Raw genomic sequence first — 19,680 nt, 5'->3', positions numbered from 1 at the left:
CTGGAAGACCCACGGTACTTGCGCTGGCGCAGATGCGGTTCGATTCTGCCATCGATCCCTCCCCTCAACAAAGCCCAAACGATTCCGTTGACAAAGGCACAAACAACGACAAAAACAGAGATGATGAGGAGCGTGATGAGGGTGTGATCGGCGAGCGTGCTGCTAAGTGAGCCTCAACTGAGCGTCAGATCGAAGGTGATTGTGTGATCATGTAGGTTGACAGCGATGCAAGTCATTCAATTTTTGGCTCGAACGACAATGCGATATCTCGATGCTAGTGGAACGCTGAATGGGGTACAGGAGAATGCTGACATCGTCCCAGCGAAAGGCTTGGAGTTCCGCACGAAAAGCTAAAAGATGGCTAATGAGATCCTTTCGAAGGCTGTTCCTCCATCTGCCTCTCAAGCACTCTCTGTCAGACTATTTGATGAAGCCGTGATACACCGGCACCATTTGTACGATGATCGAATCCGGCAATCATGTCAAGCGCGATTGTGATATTGAAGGTGGGTTACGCGAAGAGCGCGTCTAGAAGTGTGGCATTGTGTGCGCAGCGCTACCGGATGCCGTCGCCACTGATGCCCATCCAAATCCGCACGTCGGAAAACACGGTGTGCATTCACGCTGCGCCTTCAGAAGGATACAGTCTGGCACAACGTTGATGTCACTTTGGTCTTGCCAATACATGCGTGTGAGCCCCCGCAGCATGACAGTCACATGTTCGTTCCGACTAGACAAGATCTGTGGGCGGTGCTGAGTTGCGTGGCGGTCTAGAAGAGAAGGTTTAGCGAAATGAAGGTGCAGTCCTCTCAACGGCCAGCAGAAGTGTGCTACTCGACTGAGCGCTTGTGCGGCTCGCTCGCTCAACATTATTGCGTCGTCGGCCGCAGAAGGCTGAGTCGCACAGAACGACACTGCCCCGGCGCCCAGACAATGTCCAGAATCGCTTTGCAATACACAGTGCGCAGCACCTTGACACCCGCGGGCACGCCTTGTGAGGGGACGCATCCGAGTGGTCAGGCTTCCGCACCAAGAACCTGTTCCGTTCACCTCCCGCACACCATCATCCGCATCCCTTCTTCGACCCCCTCCGCTTCTCTCGAACGCCGTCCAACAAACCCCGAACGGCGCACAATGATGCCGCGCACTCATGGCACGCGCACTCTGCAAGGTAGGCACGGCAGGGGCAGCGCCCGTGCTACCACGTCGGTAGTTGATAACCCTGAACCAGAGTCACCCGAGCTCAGCTCCGTTCCGACCTCGGATGCAGAAGAAGGGGCAGAAGCAGCTCCACCTCAACCTAGCACGCCTCAAACATCTGTCGCTGGTGGGCATGAGGACCGTGGCTGGTCGACAAATCGCTCCGCCGACTCCAGACCGCTCGACATCTCGCAAGCAGAGATGGACTTGGCATTGTAAGTCTCGTTCTGTGATTGCAAAGCTGTAATCGATCATGGATACTGACCGAATTTTCTTGCCACAAACAGAGCCCTCGAGACCATCGACAGGTACGATGACTCGGTCCTGCCTGCTCGAGCTCCCCGACCTACAAGCGAGAATGGTCTGGTCTTGCTTCGTTATGAACTTTTTGGCTCTCTCGAACCTACTGACGGCCAACCCTTGTGGTCGTTCATCTGCGAGAACTGGCCGTACGGCTCCCCGGATCGGGCGATCAACGACATCTTCCAGCGCGCTCTCACGCTCAAAGTTCAGAAAGACACGAGCAAAGCTGGGAAGAAGGATGAAGTAAACTATTGCTTGATCGAGACGACGCTTCGACGACTGGGGTTCCGCCTCAAAGACCTCGTACACGTCATGCTGACGTTCAAAGTGGCGTTCTTGGTGATGCTCGCCGTTAATCTCCGCCGTTCTGGTTTTGGCACGATTTCGAGGAACTACAAGCACACATCCGTCAGCTCAGCTCGGATCCACGGCGTCCTCAAAACCAATCCCGTTATCCGAGCTTGGATGGAACCTTCAGCAGGTCTCTACAACGACCTCTACGAAGCCACTTCTCATGCTTTCGCCGAAGGTATCACAGACGTCGCCGTCGAGTTCGCAAAGCAGCGTTTCCCGGGCGCCACTAATCTTCCCCCTGGATCGGCGAAGCTTTTCTACCTTCGCCAACTCGCCAAGGAAAGGCACACGGCGTTTGTCGAGATAGCCATCGACGCTGTGATGCAGCAATTTTGGGAGAAAGCTTTTTCGACGTGGCTCTCAAGCTCGAAGCAATCTCTTGCCACAACAAAGTCGCAATGGGAGGATCTGCGCACTCGATGTGTCAAGCAGCACCTCCCACTCATCGAGGACGATGACGCTCAGCACGAGGAAGGCTTCTGGCTGCCAAGATTCGAAGTCGGCATGGCCTCTGCGCCAGAGAGCCTCATCGACGCTGGGCAAGATTACGGTGCAGATCTCAACGAATGCCGCATGCAGCTTCAAGAGGCTGCACACGCGGAGAAGGCTCGGTAAGTTGGCTTGTAAGATTGAACGTTGAAAGACGCGGCCACGTCTTTGCGCAGTCCATAAGCAGATGTTAAGCAAGCGGTACTGAACGATTCCTAATCTTGATTGCTTCGATCTCAACTTGCAGTAAAGCTGCTCTGGAAGCGGAGGTTTACCGACGAAAGCAAGCCAAGATCTCGAAACGAAAGCAAAGATCCGGCCAGAGCCAAGCGTCGAAGGCTGAACCAGCCTCAAGCCGAGTTCGACGAGCTTGATTTGTCTTCTTCCGACGAAGAAGCAATGACGCCAGCTGATCAGTAGCGCAAGGCTCGTGGTCATCACCTCAACAAAAGAAAGGCCAGCGAGAGTGTTCCGAAAGATATGTTAAAGGTCAAGAAATTGCAAGACAGTTCTCATTCCATCATCTCAGTACAGTGCTGCGGACAGAATTACGAGACAGCGTATGCTTGCTCACAACTCGATCACAGACACGGCGTTTCCCGAAACAAATTTTTTGCAACTCACGGTGGAGCCTAGATGCTTTCTACCTACGGGTGAAGCCAACAGGGCACGTCTAGAGGTTAGCAGTGAACTGAACACCCTTGTTGATGTTGCCGTTGAGGTCGACGACGGCCTTCTTGATGAGTTCGGACTCATAGTCGTTGAGCTTGCCGAGGGGCAGAATCTTCTCGACACCGCTGGGGCCGAGCTGGAGTGGGACCGAGAAGAAGGGGGTGTCGTTGCCAATGACGGCGGTGACCTCTTTGGCACCGGCGGCGTCCGAGGTGAGGTCGACGTAGCCCATCTCGGGGTGGGCAAGCGCCTTTCCGGAAGCAGCCTCGAGGACAGCGATGGCGAAGCGAGCGCCGGCGTAAGCCATGGAGAGGGTGGCGGATCCAGCACCGTCCTTGGCCTTGACGACCTCGTCACCACCGAACTGGATACGGTTGGTGAGCTGCTCGATCTTGGCCTGGTCGACCGAGATGGGGGGCTGCGACTGGCTGATCAAGGGGACGATGGTGACACCAGAGTGACCACCGACGACAGGGATGCGGTAGTTGAGCGATTCGGTGGGCTTGCCGGCAGCCTCGGAGATGAAAGTGGAGGCACGAACGACGTCAAGGGTGGTGACACCAAAGAGGCGCTTGGGGTCGTAAACGCCCTTCTTCTTGAGAACCTCGGCGACGATGGGGACGGTCGAGTTGACAGGGTTCGAGATGACGAGGACGAAAGCCTTGGGCGAGTGCTCAGCGATGCCGACGGCAATGTCGCGAACGATACCGGCGTTGATCTGTGTTAGCAGGTATCATCGCGCGCAGAAGAGGCGTTACAACGATCACATGGCCATCGTTGCGGTAGGATTGCAGGGCATGCGGGTCGATGCAAGGGAATCGATGTGTTTTGTTGGGTCCGAATGGATTACAGCAGAAAGCAGAACGGTTCTGTCAGTAGTTGTCCCGCGTGTGTTCTGCTCCGTTACCTGGTCGTCTCTCTCTGCCCTTGCCATCGTCTGAGCGTGCTCGATGATCTCCCGACGATTCTGAAGTCGCGCCACCGACAATCCAGCGTGAGGTTGCGGTCAGGCACCGCACCGTGATCTTGCGGGGGTGGGATCCTAAAACTGGAAAATGCAGCGAGAGCGTCGAGATTTCCGAGCTGGAAATCCCTGGCGAGCTGCCGCTTTTCTGACAGCGCGTCGATTATGCGCTTGGACCAACAATTTCAACGCCCAAAAAATCGAGGCAGAAATCGTAGAGCACCTGTCGACTGTTCAAAGACCGGCGAGGTATCGACACCATGGTCGGCGAAACGAATCGCGCAGCAGGCCATAGGAAAGAGCATCGCTGCAAAAATTGCGCAAGCAGCCCATCGGCGCTGAAGTGACAAATGTGACTGCTGCCGTGCCATTGCCGCGCGTGCCGATGAACCGAGCTCGAGAGATTGGCCGTGTCGATGAACGTACGATGGCGAGCAGAGAGAGATGTTGACGGGATCATGTACTCACGTTGAACAGGTCGTCACGGGTCATACCAGGCTTACGGGGGACACCGGCGGGGATGACGACAATGTCGGCATTCTTGAGCGCCTTGCCGAGACCGCCGTCAGCGGGGAGGTAGCCAGTGACGATGGAGGGAGTGTTGATGTGCGAGAGATCGGCAGCGACACCGGGGGCGTTGACGCTGGCAACAGTCGAGGACGAGGACGAGGACGAGGTTGGAAACAAGGATGAAGCGTCTCAAATTGTCAGTCACGGGGCAGTGAGGAACAGGTGGGGCCACTAGTCGCGGTGAAGCTCGAGCTGAACAGTCAGGCACTTACACATCGTAGAGGGCGAGGTCGGTGACGAGCGAAGACTGCTTGAGCAGCAGCGAAAGAGGCTGGCCGATACCACCAGCGGCGCCGATAACAGTAGCCTTGACCATGTTTGCGATGTATGTAAAGATGCGAAGATGCGGGATAAGAGGAAGGGAGGAGGTGAGTTGTACGTGATGGACGAGAAGCAAGGGACAAGGAAGAAAGGAACGGGCAACAGGTTGCGCAAGAGCGGATCAGTGCGCCGATCCAGCTTTCTCGCTTTCTCCACACTCTCACGCTCTCCTGTTGCCATCGACGGACCAATTCTCAGAAAGCTCGTTGCTGCTCTCCACCACAGTGGTGAAGGAGAGATCCGCACCGCACACCCCGAATATCTTCTGTATGTGTGTGGAGAGAGCGACTGCAGCACCCTGACGTTGCAGCAGCATGCCCGGTCCAAGCCGGATTCACGCTCCTTTCCGTGCTGCTCGGCAAGCATGGTGCCATCCGCGGTGGCCGGCCTTTTCCGGACCAAAGTTGGCCGTACTTAACCAAGGTGTTAGACCTTGGTGCATGATCAGAAATGTGTTCGAGCGAGAAGTAACATTTTTGAAATTTTGTCTTGATCGTCCTTCGCAAAGCGGATGGAATTCGATTTGGATCGATTTCGATGAGGCTGAACGTCTCTTGGTGCTGACACCAGACGCTGGATGCGGGCAGGGCAGCAGCACTGCAGCTGCGCGGTGCCGACGCGTTACAGTTTCTTGGGCCAGGTCACACCACCATACTTTTTTTTCGCAAAGCTGGCGCAAAACTGTACAGACACCATCACCCCATCTCCAACGGTAGGCGCCCCTGTCGCAAGATTGGTAGACTGCGAAGCGGCTGTCGCCTCGGCTTGCTTCCCGACATGACCGCGGCCACCGCGCCGTCCCCATCACCTGCACCTCAACACGCACATACGCCTACACGCCAGTCGCCCATCGCATCCGACGCATCCTCGTCGCGTCGTCACGATGGCGCTTCCACCTCTGCATCACCTGCCAAGGTGACCACTGGTCATCCTGCCGGCAACCTCGGCACGCTTTCCAAGCCCATCGATCTCGCCTCACCACCCGGGTCACCGACGCTAACCGCCGCGACCTCCAGTGCATCCAACACCGTCGCGTCCGATGCGACGCGTCCTTCGCACCAGCCGTCGCTGTCGCCGTCTGCCGCCGCCACTGCCAATACCTCTGCAGCATATGCTGCGCAAGGAGGAGCAACAGCACCGCTACATTCGCGGCTAAGTGATGCGTCACCTGCGCTGCCACGACCGCCGTATGCTGGCCCGTTGACCACGCCAAATCGCCTGTTGCCTCCGACTCCTCTCGGAAATGCGAGCGAGCGATCCACCAGCGCCTCGCCCTCGATGGCCAAGTCGATTCACCTGCCAGCTCCCTACAAAGCGCCAAGGACGACTCAGGCCGGAGCTTCCGAATCCTTTGCCACGGCCTATCCGACACAGGAGACGCGCCAAAAGTATGCTTCGCCAGCCAAAGCCTTATCCAGCGCGTCAGGCGCCACCCTGTCCCACAAGCGCTCCTGGCAGTCTGCAGCCTCCACTGATCTCTCCAACAAGAAGTTCCGTCCAACAGCGCCCAGCGTATCGCCGTCGGCACAGGCTGCGACTTCCTCGCCAACACCTTTCGGCAGCTCTGTACTCGCATCGCTACCGGTGGCTCCGAGAGCGACGCCGCCCACAACCACTGCGCCGTCCCTTAGCTCGGCGCCATCTGACTCGCGTCCCTTGTTCACCACACCCACATCTGGCAGAGCTGACAACACGTCGTCCAGCGTTACCGTCACCAATATACCCAAACCTGGCAGCTCCCTTTCGAATCAGGCAGGTGTCGAGCCGCTCAACCTCATACCCTCAGTCTCTGGAGCTCAGGTGGCGGCGACTGTCAAGGATGAGTATCTCTCTTTGCTCCACAAGGCGGAACTCATCGACCTCGTCAAACGATTGGAAAAGCAGCTCATCGACCTTGTCGAGGCACCCTCAGGTTCGTCCACACTCTACCGTCAAGCTCGTATCTATCCCGACCAGATCAATGTACAGATCGAGCGGCTCAAAGCACGTCAGCGGATTGCCGCCTCCACCACTGCTACGGCCACAGACCTGAGCCTCAAAGATGTCTATTCCCTGCTCAATGCGACGTCTCGTCCAGCTGGCAGCGTCATCTCACGCGCTCCAACAACCACCTCTGCGCTCACCGGACGGCCCGCATACACGCCTCCGACTGGACCCCGCCGCACCCTTCCCTTGACACCGACTGCAACCCGTGCTTTGGGCACCGCCGGGCAAAAAGTGGCGACTGGCAAGGATACGACGCAAAACGCATCGCTTTCCCATCTCATCAGCTCAATCACAGCCATGGCCCGACAACAGAATCAGCCAGCACGCGGTCCCAACGGTGCACCTCTTCCACCACCTCAGACTGCATCCACCAGCTCGACGCCTCAATCTGCAGTCGGTCCGGGCAGCAAGCCACCTCAGATCACACCGGCCGCACTGCGCAGCATCGTCGGAGATGGACCCATGCCTTCGAATGCTGCATTGGCCGCGGCTATCGCTGCCCACTTTGGCGGTAGTCTCCCTGCCAACGCTCATGCAGCACCGCGTCCCGCAGCTGCAGCTGCATCGGTTTCCTCATCGCCAGCTCCGACACCGTCGTCAGTGGCAGCCCAAAGTGTTGCAGCGCGCGCGGGTTTGACCGCTCCGACCGCGTCCGCCGCAGCCGCTCGCACCTCTTCAGCTCCTGCACCAGCGTCCAGCCCGAGCAAAGACATCTCGGACAAGATTGCTGCCATTCTGGGCTCGTCCGCGTCCTCGCAAACCCCCATGCTCGGTCCCCAAGGACTGCCTCTCGCACCTGCTGCAGCTGGCTCGGGCTCCGGCCCTGGCTCGAGTGCAGTACCGCTCGGCAATATTGCCGCTATGCTGTCAACCTATGCTGGACAAGCGGGTCCTTCGTCAGCCTCGGCTGGCTCTCCCGATGCAAATGCTCGAACAGGTACTCCAGCAACCCAGAACCAAGGAGGGGCACTCTCGAGCTTGTTGCAGCAGCTCGAAGAAGCAAAGAAGCAGCTGCCTTCTCCGGCGGTGGCCTCATCCAACGCCGGCAGCGTCTCATCCGCACCACGACCGACGCCAACCTCGGCGTTGCCCTTTAGAGTCAATGATCCAGTCGCGATCCTCACTGGAGCGAGCGCCAACCCCATCTTCACTCCCACCTACGGAGCCGGCTCTTACGCGCCGGCTTCGCCTATTACTGGCAGCTATCGTACGGCATCGTGGTCGCCGGATCCCCAACCTGTTATCGTCCAGGGTCCACTTGGTACCAGCACGCTGCCTTCGTACGAGGACATGATCGTCGAGGGTCTGCGCGTCATGGGCTCATCACCACCGCGCACACTGTTCAACTGGATGCAGGATACCTATCCGCTCATGAAGAAGTTCCGTCCGTCTGCGCACCAGGCGCTGCAGAAGGCGTTCAAACGCGGAAGGCTTCTCAAGACAGGCAGCCTCTACCGCATCAATCCGTCTTGGTCCGAGCCCGGCGATTCGAGGAAACCGACGCGAAGACCTCAGGTGGGTCAGGATCATCCCATGGTCAGACCTGGTCTCAACGGCGAGGTGCTGGCCGTCAGCCCACACAAGGACAGTCAGGCTTATCGCAATGTAGGCGATTCAGGTCTCCGCATGTCCAAAGGCCTGCGAACGGGTCCTCGACCGTACGGACAGCCAGGTGCAGCGCCGCTGGCCAATCCTGCAAGCACCATTTTCCCGAGCGGTTCAGCCACCGAGATCCTGCTCGAATACCAGAAGCGCATCGGCAAAAAGATCGAGCCGGATTCGGTCAGATACCTGTACCAGCTTATCCGCTCTGGTCCCAGCGACGGTTCGATGGAAGAGATGCTGGCCCACATGCTCACCCAGACGGGCTACCACGATGCCGCTGCCGAGGCTACCGCCGCTGCGGCCGCCCAGACAGCTGCTGCCACCGCCGCCGGCATGCCGACTTCCATGTCGCCCTATGCTCGACCGAACACGGGCGTGCCGTACATGGCGACAGGCTTCTCTTCGCCGTCATCCATGTTCGCACGCACAGGCGCCCCTGCCAGTGTTGGCAGTGCAGCAGATCGACGCGGACTGCCGCCGGCCTCGGCTGCGAGAGGTCCTACGTCGCTTCCTCTGCACAGCACGAGCGAGCCCTCGATGATGCAGCAGCTTGCGACGATGCTCAGCGATACAAGCAATCGATTCAACCCGGCACTGGCCAGCTCGATCCTTGGTCAGCTGAGCAGCAATGCAGCTGCTCAAGCAGCTGCCAGGGCGGCCGACATGTCAGGCATGACCACTGGACCACCGCTCCCTCCTGCTCCATCGCGTACTGTGGCACCACATCCCTCTGCGCCCACGCCGTCCGCATCATCGCAGCTGGCGTCTGCGCTGTCGAGCCTGGCTGGTCAGACACCGCAACACGACTTGGACTCGGCGGTGTCCGAAACGCTCGCGGCCGCGCTGCAGCAGATCGGCGCAGGTCCAACTGCCGAAGCGATCGCAGCGGAAGAAAGTGCCAAAGAGGCGGCGCCTACGGACGAGGTGGCAGGAGCTGCGAAGGCGACGCAAGCTTCGGAGCCAGCTGCGACCGAAGCAGTGGCAATCGCAGCTTCGGGCGAAGGCGAAGAGGGCATCGATCTGGCCGAATACGAGGACGCGATCCGTGCGCTCACGTCCGCTTTCGGAAATGCGGACGACGATGCCGACTCGGACGAATCCGACGTGGAAGCAGACGAACGCGCGATCGCAGCGGCTGAGGCCGAACCGGATTCGGTGGTGGAAGAGCCGCCATCTGAGGCCGCCGCCGCTGAAGCAAGCCAAACAGATGGCAAGCCGGACGGCGCAGGCGAGGCGGAAGAAGGCGAAGCGGAGGAGGACGAGGAGGATGGTGCAGAAGAGGAAGAGCAGATGGATCTCACAGATGTGCTGCGACAGCTCACGGCGTCGTTGCAGGCTCATCAGGAAGCCGTTCCCGAATCTCAGGATCACGTTCAGAGCAAGGATCAGGACGATGGAGCAGCTGCCGAAGGTCAGCAAGCACCCGCAGAGGATTCTCACGCCGACAGTAGGCAGGCGGAGGAGGATATGGATGTCGATCCGGCTGCAGAAGAGCAACGTGATACCAACGTCGAGTCTGCCGAAGATGACGCCGGCGCACAGGATGCAGGCTCCATTCAAGCTCAATTGGAGGCGCTGGTGGCCAGTCTTGCCGCCAACGCAGGCAATGCCGACGAGGACGGCGAAGACGAAGATGAGGATGGCGACGACGACGACGACGATGGTGCAGAGGAGAACGCGGGCGTGGATTGACCGTGTAATGTAATACGCATAGAGTAGGATCCGCTCCACCACATGTAGCATGACCATGGAAATAGCAATTGTAATTGTACCATAAGATTCTCGCACGAAGGCTCGTTTGCCGATACAGTGTAGACGCCATGTGGCGCCTTCCCACGTACCGCATGAATGGCGGGTGTCTGAGCGGCGCTGCCCAGATAGACACAAGGTCCCCGATTAGTGGTACTGTACACGCTATCCACAAAATTCCAGCTGGATTCGAGAAAACGGTTTGCCAGGGTTTCTGATGACGTCACGCTATCGATGAGGAACGACAAGGCCCTGATGTTTTTCTTGTGACAAGCGAGAGAGAGAAGACCCTCAATCTGAATGTGATACGCGGTTCGGCGTGTACGGCGTTTGATGCTGCGGCGGCGGCAAAGGTGCAGGCAAGAAACAGGGTTCTTCTTTCGCCAAGAGACTCGGATCGGCCGCTCTACGCCGTGGTTGCGACATGCTGCGGTCAGCACAGTTGAAACCTCCTTGCCGCAGCGGCTTTCGGTCATGGCCAAACAAGCACGAATCCTTGCGTAGATGATTTGCCGATGATATGGGACGCGCACGGCGTATGGTCAAGACTCAAGGAAGCCATCGATCGACATGCTCAGATACCTCGTTCAGACAGCAAATGGTTCTACGGGACAGTGTACCCTAGCCGAAAGACGAGCGCGGAGAATTTTTCGGGCAGCTCCAAGTGCGATGAGATCAGTACAGCTGCAGCGTTGAAACCCCGACGGACGGCGCTCAGTGTGACGAGAAGAAGAGGTGCTGCACGACCGGTATCGTCAGTTACCATCACTCCGGTAGAACCGTCGCAAACAAATCGTCTTTGTTCTTGTCGATCGGACGGACACACACACACCCACACAACACGCGCCAGATCCGCAGAAAGCAAACGGAATTGGGCAGCAACCAAAAAATAAAGCCCTTTATTTGTTTAGCTTGAAACCTCACGAAGGATTTGAAATCTCCCATCGTTGACTTACGCGATTGAATTTCACCAAATCTTCTCGCTGCTCGATCGCTGATTGTACGCTGGCTCGAGCGTCAGAAGGGGTTTGTTGCCCAATTGCAGAGGCAGACCAGTTCCTGCCCTTTTGGCATGCAAGCGATATGCACGATCGATGCTCGATGACCTCGCGAACTCTCGTCCAGCTAACAAGAGCCGCCTCGCTCTTTCACTCTCATTCTCCCTCTCGGAAACTGACGACGGCGTTGGCATGTCAATGCAGAGACGATCGTTCGCTGTCCAAGCGTCCATCCGCTACCCTCTTTCTGAAGGCGCCCTGACATGAGCAGGAACAAATGATGCAGCGGTTCAGTCGTCTGCTGAACAGTGTGAGCTGATACCGATATCGACTGTCGTTGGTGCCTCGGACTGCTTCGGTGCTCGTCGAACGGAAGTCGCCCCTTACGCTGTTCCTCGAGACCAAGAAAAACTTTTCCCTCTAGCAGGACGAGAACCGTGTGTGCATCAGATCTGAGGATGCTTCCGCCTCGCGTGTCCGAAGAGGGTTCGGCTTTGAGGCACATACACGACGACGACACTGAGCGTCTGCTTTGCATGCGACTCCGATGTTGAGCCGTGGTTCGACGTGCGCCGCTGATTCCGTCAGGACACAGGTCGGCGCTTGAATCTACCCGCCCAGTGTGCTTGGTGTGGATCGTGGGTCGATCTGCGTACGTGCCGAGGGCAGAGGTGCATCTGTGAGAGGGTGCCAGATCGATGCGTACGAGGGATCGTTCGTTGGCAATCTCTGCAGCAACGCAGAGGCCATCTCATACCGTGTCTGTGTCTCCGTCCCCCTGCGTTGCCAACCTCATTTTCCTGCAGCAGCCAGGCTCGACAAGACTACTTAAAACCTTGCCAAGCTTCGTCGGCAACGCTTTCTTCTTGTCCTCCTCATCGACATTCACATACTCCTTCCACAAAACCCATCACCTCTTCCAACCACTTCCATCACCCCCAAACAACATCGTTCATCATGTCCAAGGTCACTGCTAGCGGTATCATTGCCGGCAACATCTCCACCCAGCGCGTCAAGCTCAACAACGGCCAGGAGATCCCCCAGGTCGCCCTCGGTGTCTACAAGGCTCCCAACGATGGCTCCACCGAGAACGCCTGCAAGTGGGCCTTCGACGCCGGTTACCGTCACATTGACTCTGGTAAGTTTCTCTCCAATCGAGGTCCTCTTGGGTGTCCTTTTCATGCAGCAGCACCGCTGCCGCAAAGGGCTCCAAATCTAGACGTCCATAGAAGCACTCGCACGCTCTTGAACGACACGGAACAGACAGCTGACACCGTGTAATGTACGCTTCTTTTGATCGCTTCTACGCTTCGCAGCTGCTCGTTACATGAACGAGGAGTCGGTCGGCCGCGCTCTCGCCGAGTGGACCAAGGACAACAACGTCCCCCGCTCCGAGATCTTCATCACCTCCAAGCTCTGGGACGCTGACCACGACAAGGCCGCCGCCGCCGTCGAGGACTCGCTCAAGAAGCTCCAGGTCGAGTACATGGACATGTACCTCATGCACTCGCCCGGTACCATGGGTGCCGAGCAGCGTCTCGAGGCCTGGAAGGCGCTCGAGGAGGCCGTCGACGCCGGCAAGATCAAGACCATCGGTGTCTCGAACTTCGACGTTGAGGAGCTCGACCACCTGCTCGCCAACTGCCGCATCAAGCCCGCCGTCAACCAGATCGAGTCGCACCCCTTCTTCGCCCACGAGGACCTGCGTGAGGCCTGCATCTCGCGCGGCATCCACATCCAGGCCTACTCACCCATGGCCCAGGGCCAGGCGCTCGACCGCCCCGAAATCAAGACCATCGCTCAGAAACACGGCAAGACTCCCGCTCAAATTTTGCTAAAATGGGGTCTGGCTCACGGAAACATCATCCTCCCCAAGAGTTTGACCAAGCACCGCATCGAATCTAACGCCCAGCTCTTCGACTTTGAGCTCGACGGAGACGACATGGACGTTCTTGAGTAAGTTGCTCACCACCGCCGTCTCAGTGGCATTTTTGATACGTGTTCGACGATGAATGGTTCACTGACCAATTTTTCGGCTGCCTTCTTGCATCCTTGATCAAATCCTTTGCCTTGCTCACTTGTTGCTCCGCTCTCCTGCTGGACAATCCTCTCGATTCCACCTTTGCTGTGCTATCTCACCACAAATCGCTCGTTTGGCCCCTCTCAATCGATAGCAACTTGGACGAAGGTATGAAAGTCGGAAAGTTGGGTCCTGCCGGCACATCGCAGCCCGCATCGCCCGGAGGAACCCGCCCTGGCTCCCGCCGCTCTTCCGGCTCGGGTGGTCTCTCTGGCAACAAGCTCCAGATGTCTTCGTCGTAGATATCAGCATGTTGACCGATCGAATCGAAGACGAGGAGGTGCAACCGTGTCGCACTAATTTCTGCACCTCCTTGACCGATTCCAGATCAATCCTGTCGCATCAAGACGTCCACTCAGACGTCCACAAACATGTTTTGTTCCGTTTGTACTCTTAACCATTCACTTTCTTGCAAAACCGATCTCAGTTACCCAGCATCACATTCATTCTCCTTTGCGACGAGGTCCCAATCTTGATATGAGCTGGATGGCGATGTCAGACAGATTTCATCCAGGAAGTTGGTTCCGTCTTCATACGAGCTCTAACATTCCATGGTTTAATTTCTTGTTTGAATAGCTTGCTCCACACGTTGAATGTGACAGCTCTTGGCGCGGAACCGCCAATTTGTGACTGAGCTGGCTGTGCAAGCACAGGACCCTGTTGCTGTCCATTCACCTTTCATTTCCATCAGTGTACCCCATCCGCCATCTCTTCCTGCACGAGGCTGATCGCCTAACGCTCAAGATCGAGTTCGACGACCTCGGAAGGCAGACATGGCCGGCAACCGCCACCGCAAGGATGCCTGGCTCGTCTTTGCCCTTCTCATCGTGGTGCAGATCGTCTGCTTTCGCGGCAGCCAACGTCTGCGCGCCGACCTAGCTCCTCAGGCGCTAGATGCACCTTCACGGCACCCATGGCACAAGAGGCAAGAGCCACCCACCTTCGAGCTCTTCAAGCATCCCGGCACTACATCCACGGCGTCGGCGTCAAGTAAGACGCCCACTTCGACAAGCAAGAAACAGCATCACAGCACCGCCAGCCCGCACCCAACATCACCACCAAAGCATCCACATGGCAAGCATGATGCATCTGAATGCCAACCGATTCCATTCGATCGATCCGCGAGACACGTCTGTAGCCATGTTGTACGTCACTGCTCTGCGTCTGGTCATTTTGACTATCTGCGCTTCTATTACTGTGCCGGCGTCTCCGACGACGAGCTCGAGCATGGCCAACCTTCCGAACCTCCTTCAAATCCCAGATGGCAACCGGGCATCGCTGCGTTACGCCTTTCGCGTCTTATCATCATCCTCGTGTGGATGCTTTTCCTCTTCAGCTGGGTAGGCGTGGTCGCCAGCGACTTTTTCTGCCCAAACCTCAGCACCATCGCATCTCGCCTCGGTCTCAACGAAAGCACCGCCGGCGTCACCTTTCTCGCCTTTGGCAACGGTTCACCGGATGTATTCTCCACGTTTGGCGCTATGAAGACCAACTCGGGCTCGCTGGCCATCGGAGAGCTGCTCGGGGCAGCCTCGTTCATCGTCTCGGTCATTTCAGGCTCCATGATGCTCATCGCTCCATTCAAGGTCAAAGCGTGGCCCTTCTGCCGAGACGTGGGCTTCTTCACAGTAGCAGTGGCTCTCACGCTCGCTTTCCTGTTCGACGGAAAGCTCCGACGCACAGAGACCATCGCTCTCATCTGCCTCTATGTCCTTTATGCGGCCACCGTCATCATCGGATCGTGGTGGCAGGAGCGTCGACGAAAGCAAAGGCGTAGGCTGGAAGCGGCTCGCGAAGAGTTTGACAGTCAGGCCGACGATCGATCCATCCGAAGCCGCGGCAGCATCCGATCCGGGAGAGGAGAAGGGACGCAGACTGGCGAGCATAGCCGACTTCTCGAACCACCCCGCTTCCCCTCTCCCCAACGTCCGGCGAGCCCTTCTGAATACGATCCCAACTTTGATCCCTTCGAAGACTGGGCGAATCAAAGAGGCGACCAGAGCCGTGCTTCGACCCCAGACATCTCTCGCAACGGCAGCCGTGCCCCTTCCATTCACACGCCAGGATCGGCAAATTCCATCGTGACGCGGAAGGCCACACTCAATGTACGCCCCAACCTGGTGCCGCGTCATTCGCTGCTTTCCGCCATCGAGTTTCGCGACGTGGTGCAAAGTCTGCGTCGTGACGCCATCGCTGACCGCTCGCAGGAGATCTTCCAGAGCTGGGATCCAGAGCGCTTCCTGCCGCATCACCACCACGGCCAAGGCCAATCAAATCTCACCAGAAGCACTTCCGGAGAGGGCTTCGCTGGGGGACGTCAGACCCAGAGACGTGGCTTGAGTCACAATCGTGTCTTGAGTCTAGGCCCTTCTGTCAGTCCGAACCTCGGCCTGCGGAGAAGCGCCTCAACGAGCCCGGGCACCCGACGCAAGACAGTCGGCGCGCATGACGGAGTCGGCTTTTCTGAGGAAACCCGCAGCCGTGCCAGCGTGAATGCAGGCAGTGTCGACGATCCTTGGCGCGAGCACATCCCCGGCGATGGCTGCGAGCCTCTTACTTCGCCGGCTTTGCCCCTGCCCAACGCATCCGAGCAGGATTCTGCACAGGAGACAGCGCCTCGCAAGGCACTGCCCAGGCTGGAGATCCCGCAGTGGGACACGAAGGCGAGCCGCAGCCAAGACGGGCGGCGGGCACAGCACGGCCGCAAGCAGCCAGCACAAAATGACGTTCCAAGCAGCACGCCTAACACCAAGGACCGGTTCGACAGTATGGCGAGTCAGCGGCGAATCAGACCGGCACGCACGGCTAGCGAGCTGCTTGCCTGGAAAGTGCGCGTGATCTTCAACTCACTCTTCCCCTCGCTGCGTCATTTGCACGCCAAGTCGCTGCTGGGCTCCGCTGTGAGTGTCGCAACGTCTCCCGCGATCCTGCTGCTCAACCTCACGCTTCCAGTGGTCGACGATGAGGCTGAACAGGCCGAACGGGAAGCCGACGCAGCCGAAGCTGACGGGATCGGTGCTGTGCGATTGGAGGGAGAGGAGGCAGAGTTGCGCGCCGAAGCCGAGGATTCCTTTGACCAGGAGGCCGTTGAAGAACTGCGAGCATCGTCGTCGTCAGATGCACGGGTCTGGGGTGCAGAAGAGCGAGTCGAAGCGATGGAAGATGCGGAGCGAGATGCCAACACGCATCGAGACCAGGAGATTGCGTCAGCATTGCGACATCTGCCCTCGATGGCTGGCTCGCCACTCTCGTTCGGTAGCAGCCCCACAGTTGGAGCGGGCATGTTGCGTCTACCTTCGTCTGGCTCTTCCCGGCCGATGGGTACGCAGGCAGGGACGGATGCAGCCAGCTTTACGAGCCACGAGAGTTGCGAAGCCGAGGAGCAAGAGATGAGGCGCTCGATGCGACGGTTCCTCATCCTGAGTCAGAGCGTATGCGCACCTACGTTCGTGACGTGGGCGATTGTCTCTTCTTCGGGCGCTCCTCACCTCTGGCTCAAGGTGGCGGTAGGTGCGACACTGGGAGCGACTGCGGCTCTGCTGTCATTCTGGGCCATGCGACGCAAGGACGCAGGACGAGCAAGGTACTCGGACCGAACGCTATCGACATTTGCGATGCTGCGGTGCTCGATGGGATTCGTCGTGTCGGTCATGTGGATCATGACGATCGTCGACGAAGTGGTCTCAATCCTGCAGACCGTCGGCATCATCGTGGGTCTCTCGGATGCAATCTTGGGATTGACGGTGTTTGCGGTGGGCAACTCGCTGGGCGACCTGGTGGCCAACATTACGATCGCCAGGCTGGGTCATCCTGTGATGGCGATCAGCGCATGCTTCGCCGGGCCCATGCTCAACCTGCTGCTCGGCATCGGCATCTCTGGTACCTGGCTGTTGTCCGATGGCCACGGCCACTGGTCCCACACCGGTTTCACCGACATCTATCCGATCGATTTCAATCCGACGCTGCTCGTTTCGGGGCTGGGATTGCTGCTGATCCTGGTAGGAACGCTTATCGCCGTTCCAATGAACAATTTCGAGCTGACACGACCGATTGGCGTGTCGCTGATCGCAGCCTACGTGCTCATCATGACGGTCAATCTGCTGACCGAGATCTTCTGGGTCCGAGGTCACTCTGTATTATAGAATGCGCAGACACGTAAGCGCCAACCGATAAGACGTGCATCATCATCGACTTTGAGCGAAGAGGGATTCTGCCATGAACGGAAAGTCGAGGACAGCGTCGATGCAGTGGCTATCGTACGAGTGATCGGAGAAGGAATGCTTAGGCAACAGTCTGGCAGGCGCGCTCTCTGTTGCGCCCTGCCGAAAATATACAATTTGGGCGAGAGAGATCCGATTTCAAAAAAGAGACTCGTCGAGAAGCTGTTTCTTTGTCCAGGCTGTCAGTTTTGTATTCGAGGCTCGCGACCTGGAGAAGGTGGATGATTAGAAATGATCGGAAGGTGCTTTGTCGAGCAGCAGCAAGCAACAGCAAAGCGGTCTGCAGTTGGATATTCCGTTCGCACATCGTCTCCACTTGATCTCCTGTGTCGAAATCATTCCTTCTTGATCACCACGATTCTCAACTACCTAGTAGGGCATACACGGCTGTCCCATTGAAGGTCATTCGTATTCGCTGCTGCGCATCTTGGCCAGTCGTCACCGCTGTGGATCGTCAACCGACATCGGCAGCATCGCATAGCACACCAACACCCGCCACCCTCACTTTCATACTTGTTCGCAGTTCCTACCGATCGTCACCATGGCTCCTTCTCTCTTCCGCGCCGTTCGACCGGCAGCTCAGCTGTGCCGACCGAGCGCAATCTCATCGTCCAGCAGGCTTCTCTCCACCACCGCTCGCCGTTCGCTCGCCACCGAAGCTCAGGATGCCAACCCTGCCGCCAAGGCGGTGCCCACTTCGCCCGCCACTTCGGCTTACACTGTCGAAGAGCTCCACGACAAGAGCGCACAGGAGATTCTTCGAGAGGGCGGCACCAGGAAGGATCGCTCGCTTCGTCACTTTACCGTCAACTTTGGTCCGCAGCACCCTGCCGCCCACGGTGTGTTGCGTTTGATTCTCGAGCTCAACGGAGAGGAGATCCTTCGAACAGATGTGAGTAGCCTTACAGAACTATTTGCTGGTTGGTCTCAACAGAGACTAGCGCGCATCGAAAGCTGCTACCCTTCGCAAAGTATACTGACCCGCTTCAACTCATCTCATCCTCTCTTCAACTCTGCAGCCCCACGTCGGTCTCTTGCACCGAGGTACCGAGAAGCTCATCGAGTACAAGACCTACACACAGGCGCTCCCCTACTTTGACCGACTCGACTACGTTTCCATGATGACCAACGAGTTGTGCTACTCGCGAGCCGTCGAAAAGCTTCTCAACATCGAAGTGCCCGAGAGGGCCAAGTGGATCCGCACCATGTTTGGAGAGATCACGCGTATCCTCAACCACTGCATGGCCGTCCTCTCGCACGTCATGGATGTCGGTGGTCTCACACCTTTCTTGTGGGCCTTCGAAGAGCGAGAGAAGCTCATGGAGTTCTACGAGCGTGTTTCCGGCGCGCGTCTGCATGCAGCCTACGTTCGCCCCGGTGGTGTGGCGTACGACTTGCCCCCTGGATTGCTCGACGACATCTACAAGTGGGCTACGCAGTTCGGTTCGCGAGTCGATGAGATCGAGGAGGTGGTGACAGGCAACCGTATCTGGAAGGGCCGAACCATTGGTATTGGCAAGGTGACTGCACAGGAGGCGCTCGACTACGGATTCTCGGGTGTCATGCTGCGAGGATCGGGTATTCCATGGGACATCCGCAAGGTGGCTCCGTACGACGCCTACGACCAGGTCGAGTTCGACGTGCCCGTCGGCAAGAACGGAGACTGCTACGACCGTTACCTCTGCCGTGTCGAGGAGTTCCGTCAGTCGCTGCGCATCATCGAGCAGTGTCTCAACAAGATGCCCGCGGGTCAGATCAAGGTTGACGACCACAAGCTCGTACCACCACCGCGTGCCACCATGAAGGAGAGCATGGAGTCGCTCATCCACCACTTCAAGCTTTTCTCGGAGGGCTACGCCGTGCCGCCCGGCGAGACCTACTCGGCCATCGAGGCTCCCAAGGGTGAGATGGGCGTCTACCTCGTCTCGGACGGCACCAACCGCCCATACCGATGCAAGATCCGTGCGCCCGGTTTCGCCCACTTGGCAGGTGCCGATTTCATGGCGCGCCACCACTACATTCCCGACATGGTGGCCATCATTGGTACGCTCGACTTGGTGTTCGGTGAGGTGGACCGTTAAGGGTTCGGTGTCGATGATCTGTTAGATACGCAATCTCATATGAAATCTCGTCATACCTGTGTGAGGCGCTGATTGAAAGATGAGGGCT

General features: G+C 57.9%; 6 protein-coding genes across 6 annotated transcripts; 5 read left to right on the top strand and 1 right to left on the bottom strand.

The window, feature by feature from the left end:
* Positions 1-792: 792 nt before the first annotated feature.
* On the top strand, positions 793-2,766 carry PHSY_003543 (centrin-binding protein Sfi1, putative; the record flags this gene model as incomplete). Its single annotated transcript, XM_012334162.1, has 3 exons — positions 793-1,415; positions 1,488-2,468; positions 2,631-2,766. 3 exons carry the CDS (start codon positions 793-795, stop codon positions 2,764-2,766), a joined length of 1,740 nt encoding a protein of 579 aa, XP_012189552.1.
* Positions 2,767-3,019: 253 nt separating this feature from the next.
* PHSY_003542 (malate dehydrogenase, NAD-dependent) lies at positions 3,020-4,868 on the bottom strand (the record flags this gene model as incomplete). The annotated part of the gene is made up of 3 exons (XM_012334161.1): positions 3,020-3,736; positions 4,451-4,625; positions 4,765-4,868. The coding sequence occupies 3 exons, from the start codon at positions 4,866-4,868 to the stop codon at positions 3,020-3,022; spliced, it is 996 nt and encodes a 331-aa protein (XP_012189551.1).
* A 782-nt stretch (positions 4,869-5,650) lies between these two features.
* PHSY_003541 (hypothetical protein) lies at positions 5,651-10,156 on the top strand (the record flags this gene model as incomplete). The annotated part of the gene is made up of 1 exon (XM_012334160.1): positions 5,651-10,156. One exon carries the CDS (start codon positions 5,651-5,653, stop codon positions 10,154-10,156), a length of 4,506 nt encoding a protein of 1,501 aa, XP_012189550.1.
* Positions 10,157-10,728: 572 nt separating this feature from the next.
* On the top strand, positions 10,729-13,688 carry PHSY_003540 (aldo-keto reductase; the record flags this gene model as incomplete). The annotated part of the gene is made up of 4 exons (XM_012334159.1): positions 10,729-10,962; positions 12,178-12,349; positions 12,528-13,167; positions 13,400-13,688. 4 exons carry the CDS (start codon positions 10,729-10,731, stop codon positions 13,686-13,688), a joined length of 1,335 nt encoding a protein of 444 aa, XP_012189549.1.
* Positions 13,689-14,064: 376 nt separating this feature from the next.
* Positions 14,065-17,433, top strand: PHSY_003539 (hypothetical protein; the record flags this gene model as incomplete). Its single annotated transcript, XM_012334158.1, has 1 exon — positions 14,065-17,433. The coding sequence occupies one exon, from the start codon at positions 14,065-14,067 to the stop codon at positions 17,431-17,433; it is 3,369 nt and encodes a 1,122-aa protein (XP_012189548.1).
* A 309-nt stretch (positions 17,434-17,742) lies between these two features.
* PHSY_003538 (hypothetical protein) lies at positions 17,743-19,592 on the top strand (the record flags this gene model as incomplete). The annotated part of the gene is made up of 3 exons (XM_012334157.1): positions 17,743-17,883; positions 18,035-18,403; positions 18,531-19,592. The coding sequence occupies 3 exons, from the start codon at positions 17,743-17,745 to the stop codon at positions 19,590-19,592; spliced, it is 1,572 nt and encodes a 523-aa protein (XP_012189547.1).
* Positions 19,593-19,680: the final 88 nt, after the last annotated feature.

The sequence above is a fragment of the Pseudozyma hubeiensis genome, assembly GCF_000403515.1.
Source record: "Pseudozyma hubeiensis SY62 DNA, scaffold: PHS36, whole genome shotgun sequence".
NCBI classification, from domain to species: Eukaryota; Fungi; Basidiomycota; class Ustilaginomycetes; order Ustilaginales; family Ustilaginaceae; genus Pseudozyma; species Pseudozyma hubeiensis.
This window is presented reverse-complemented; position numbering and strand designations above follow the sequence as displayed.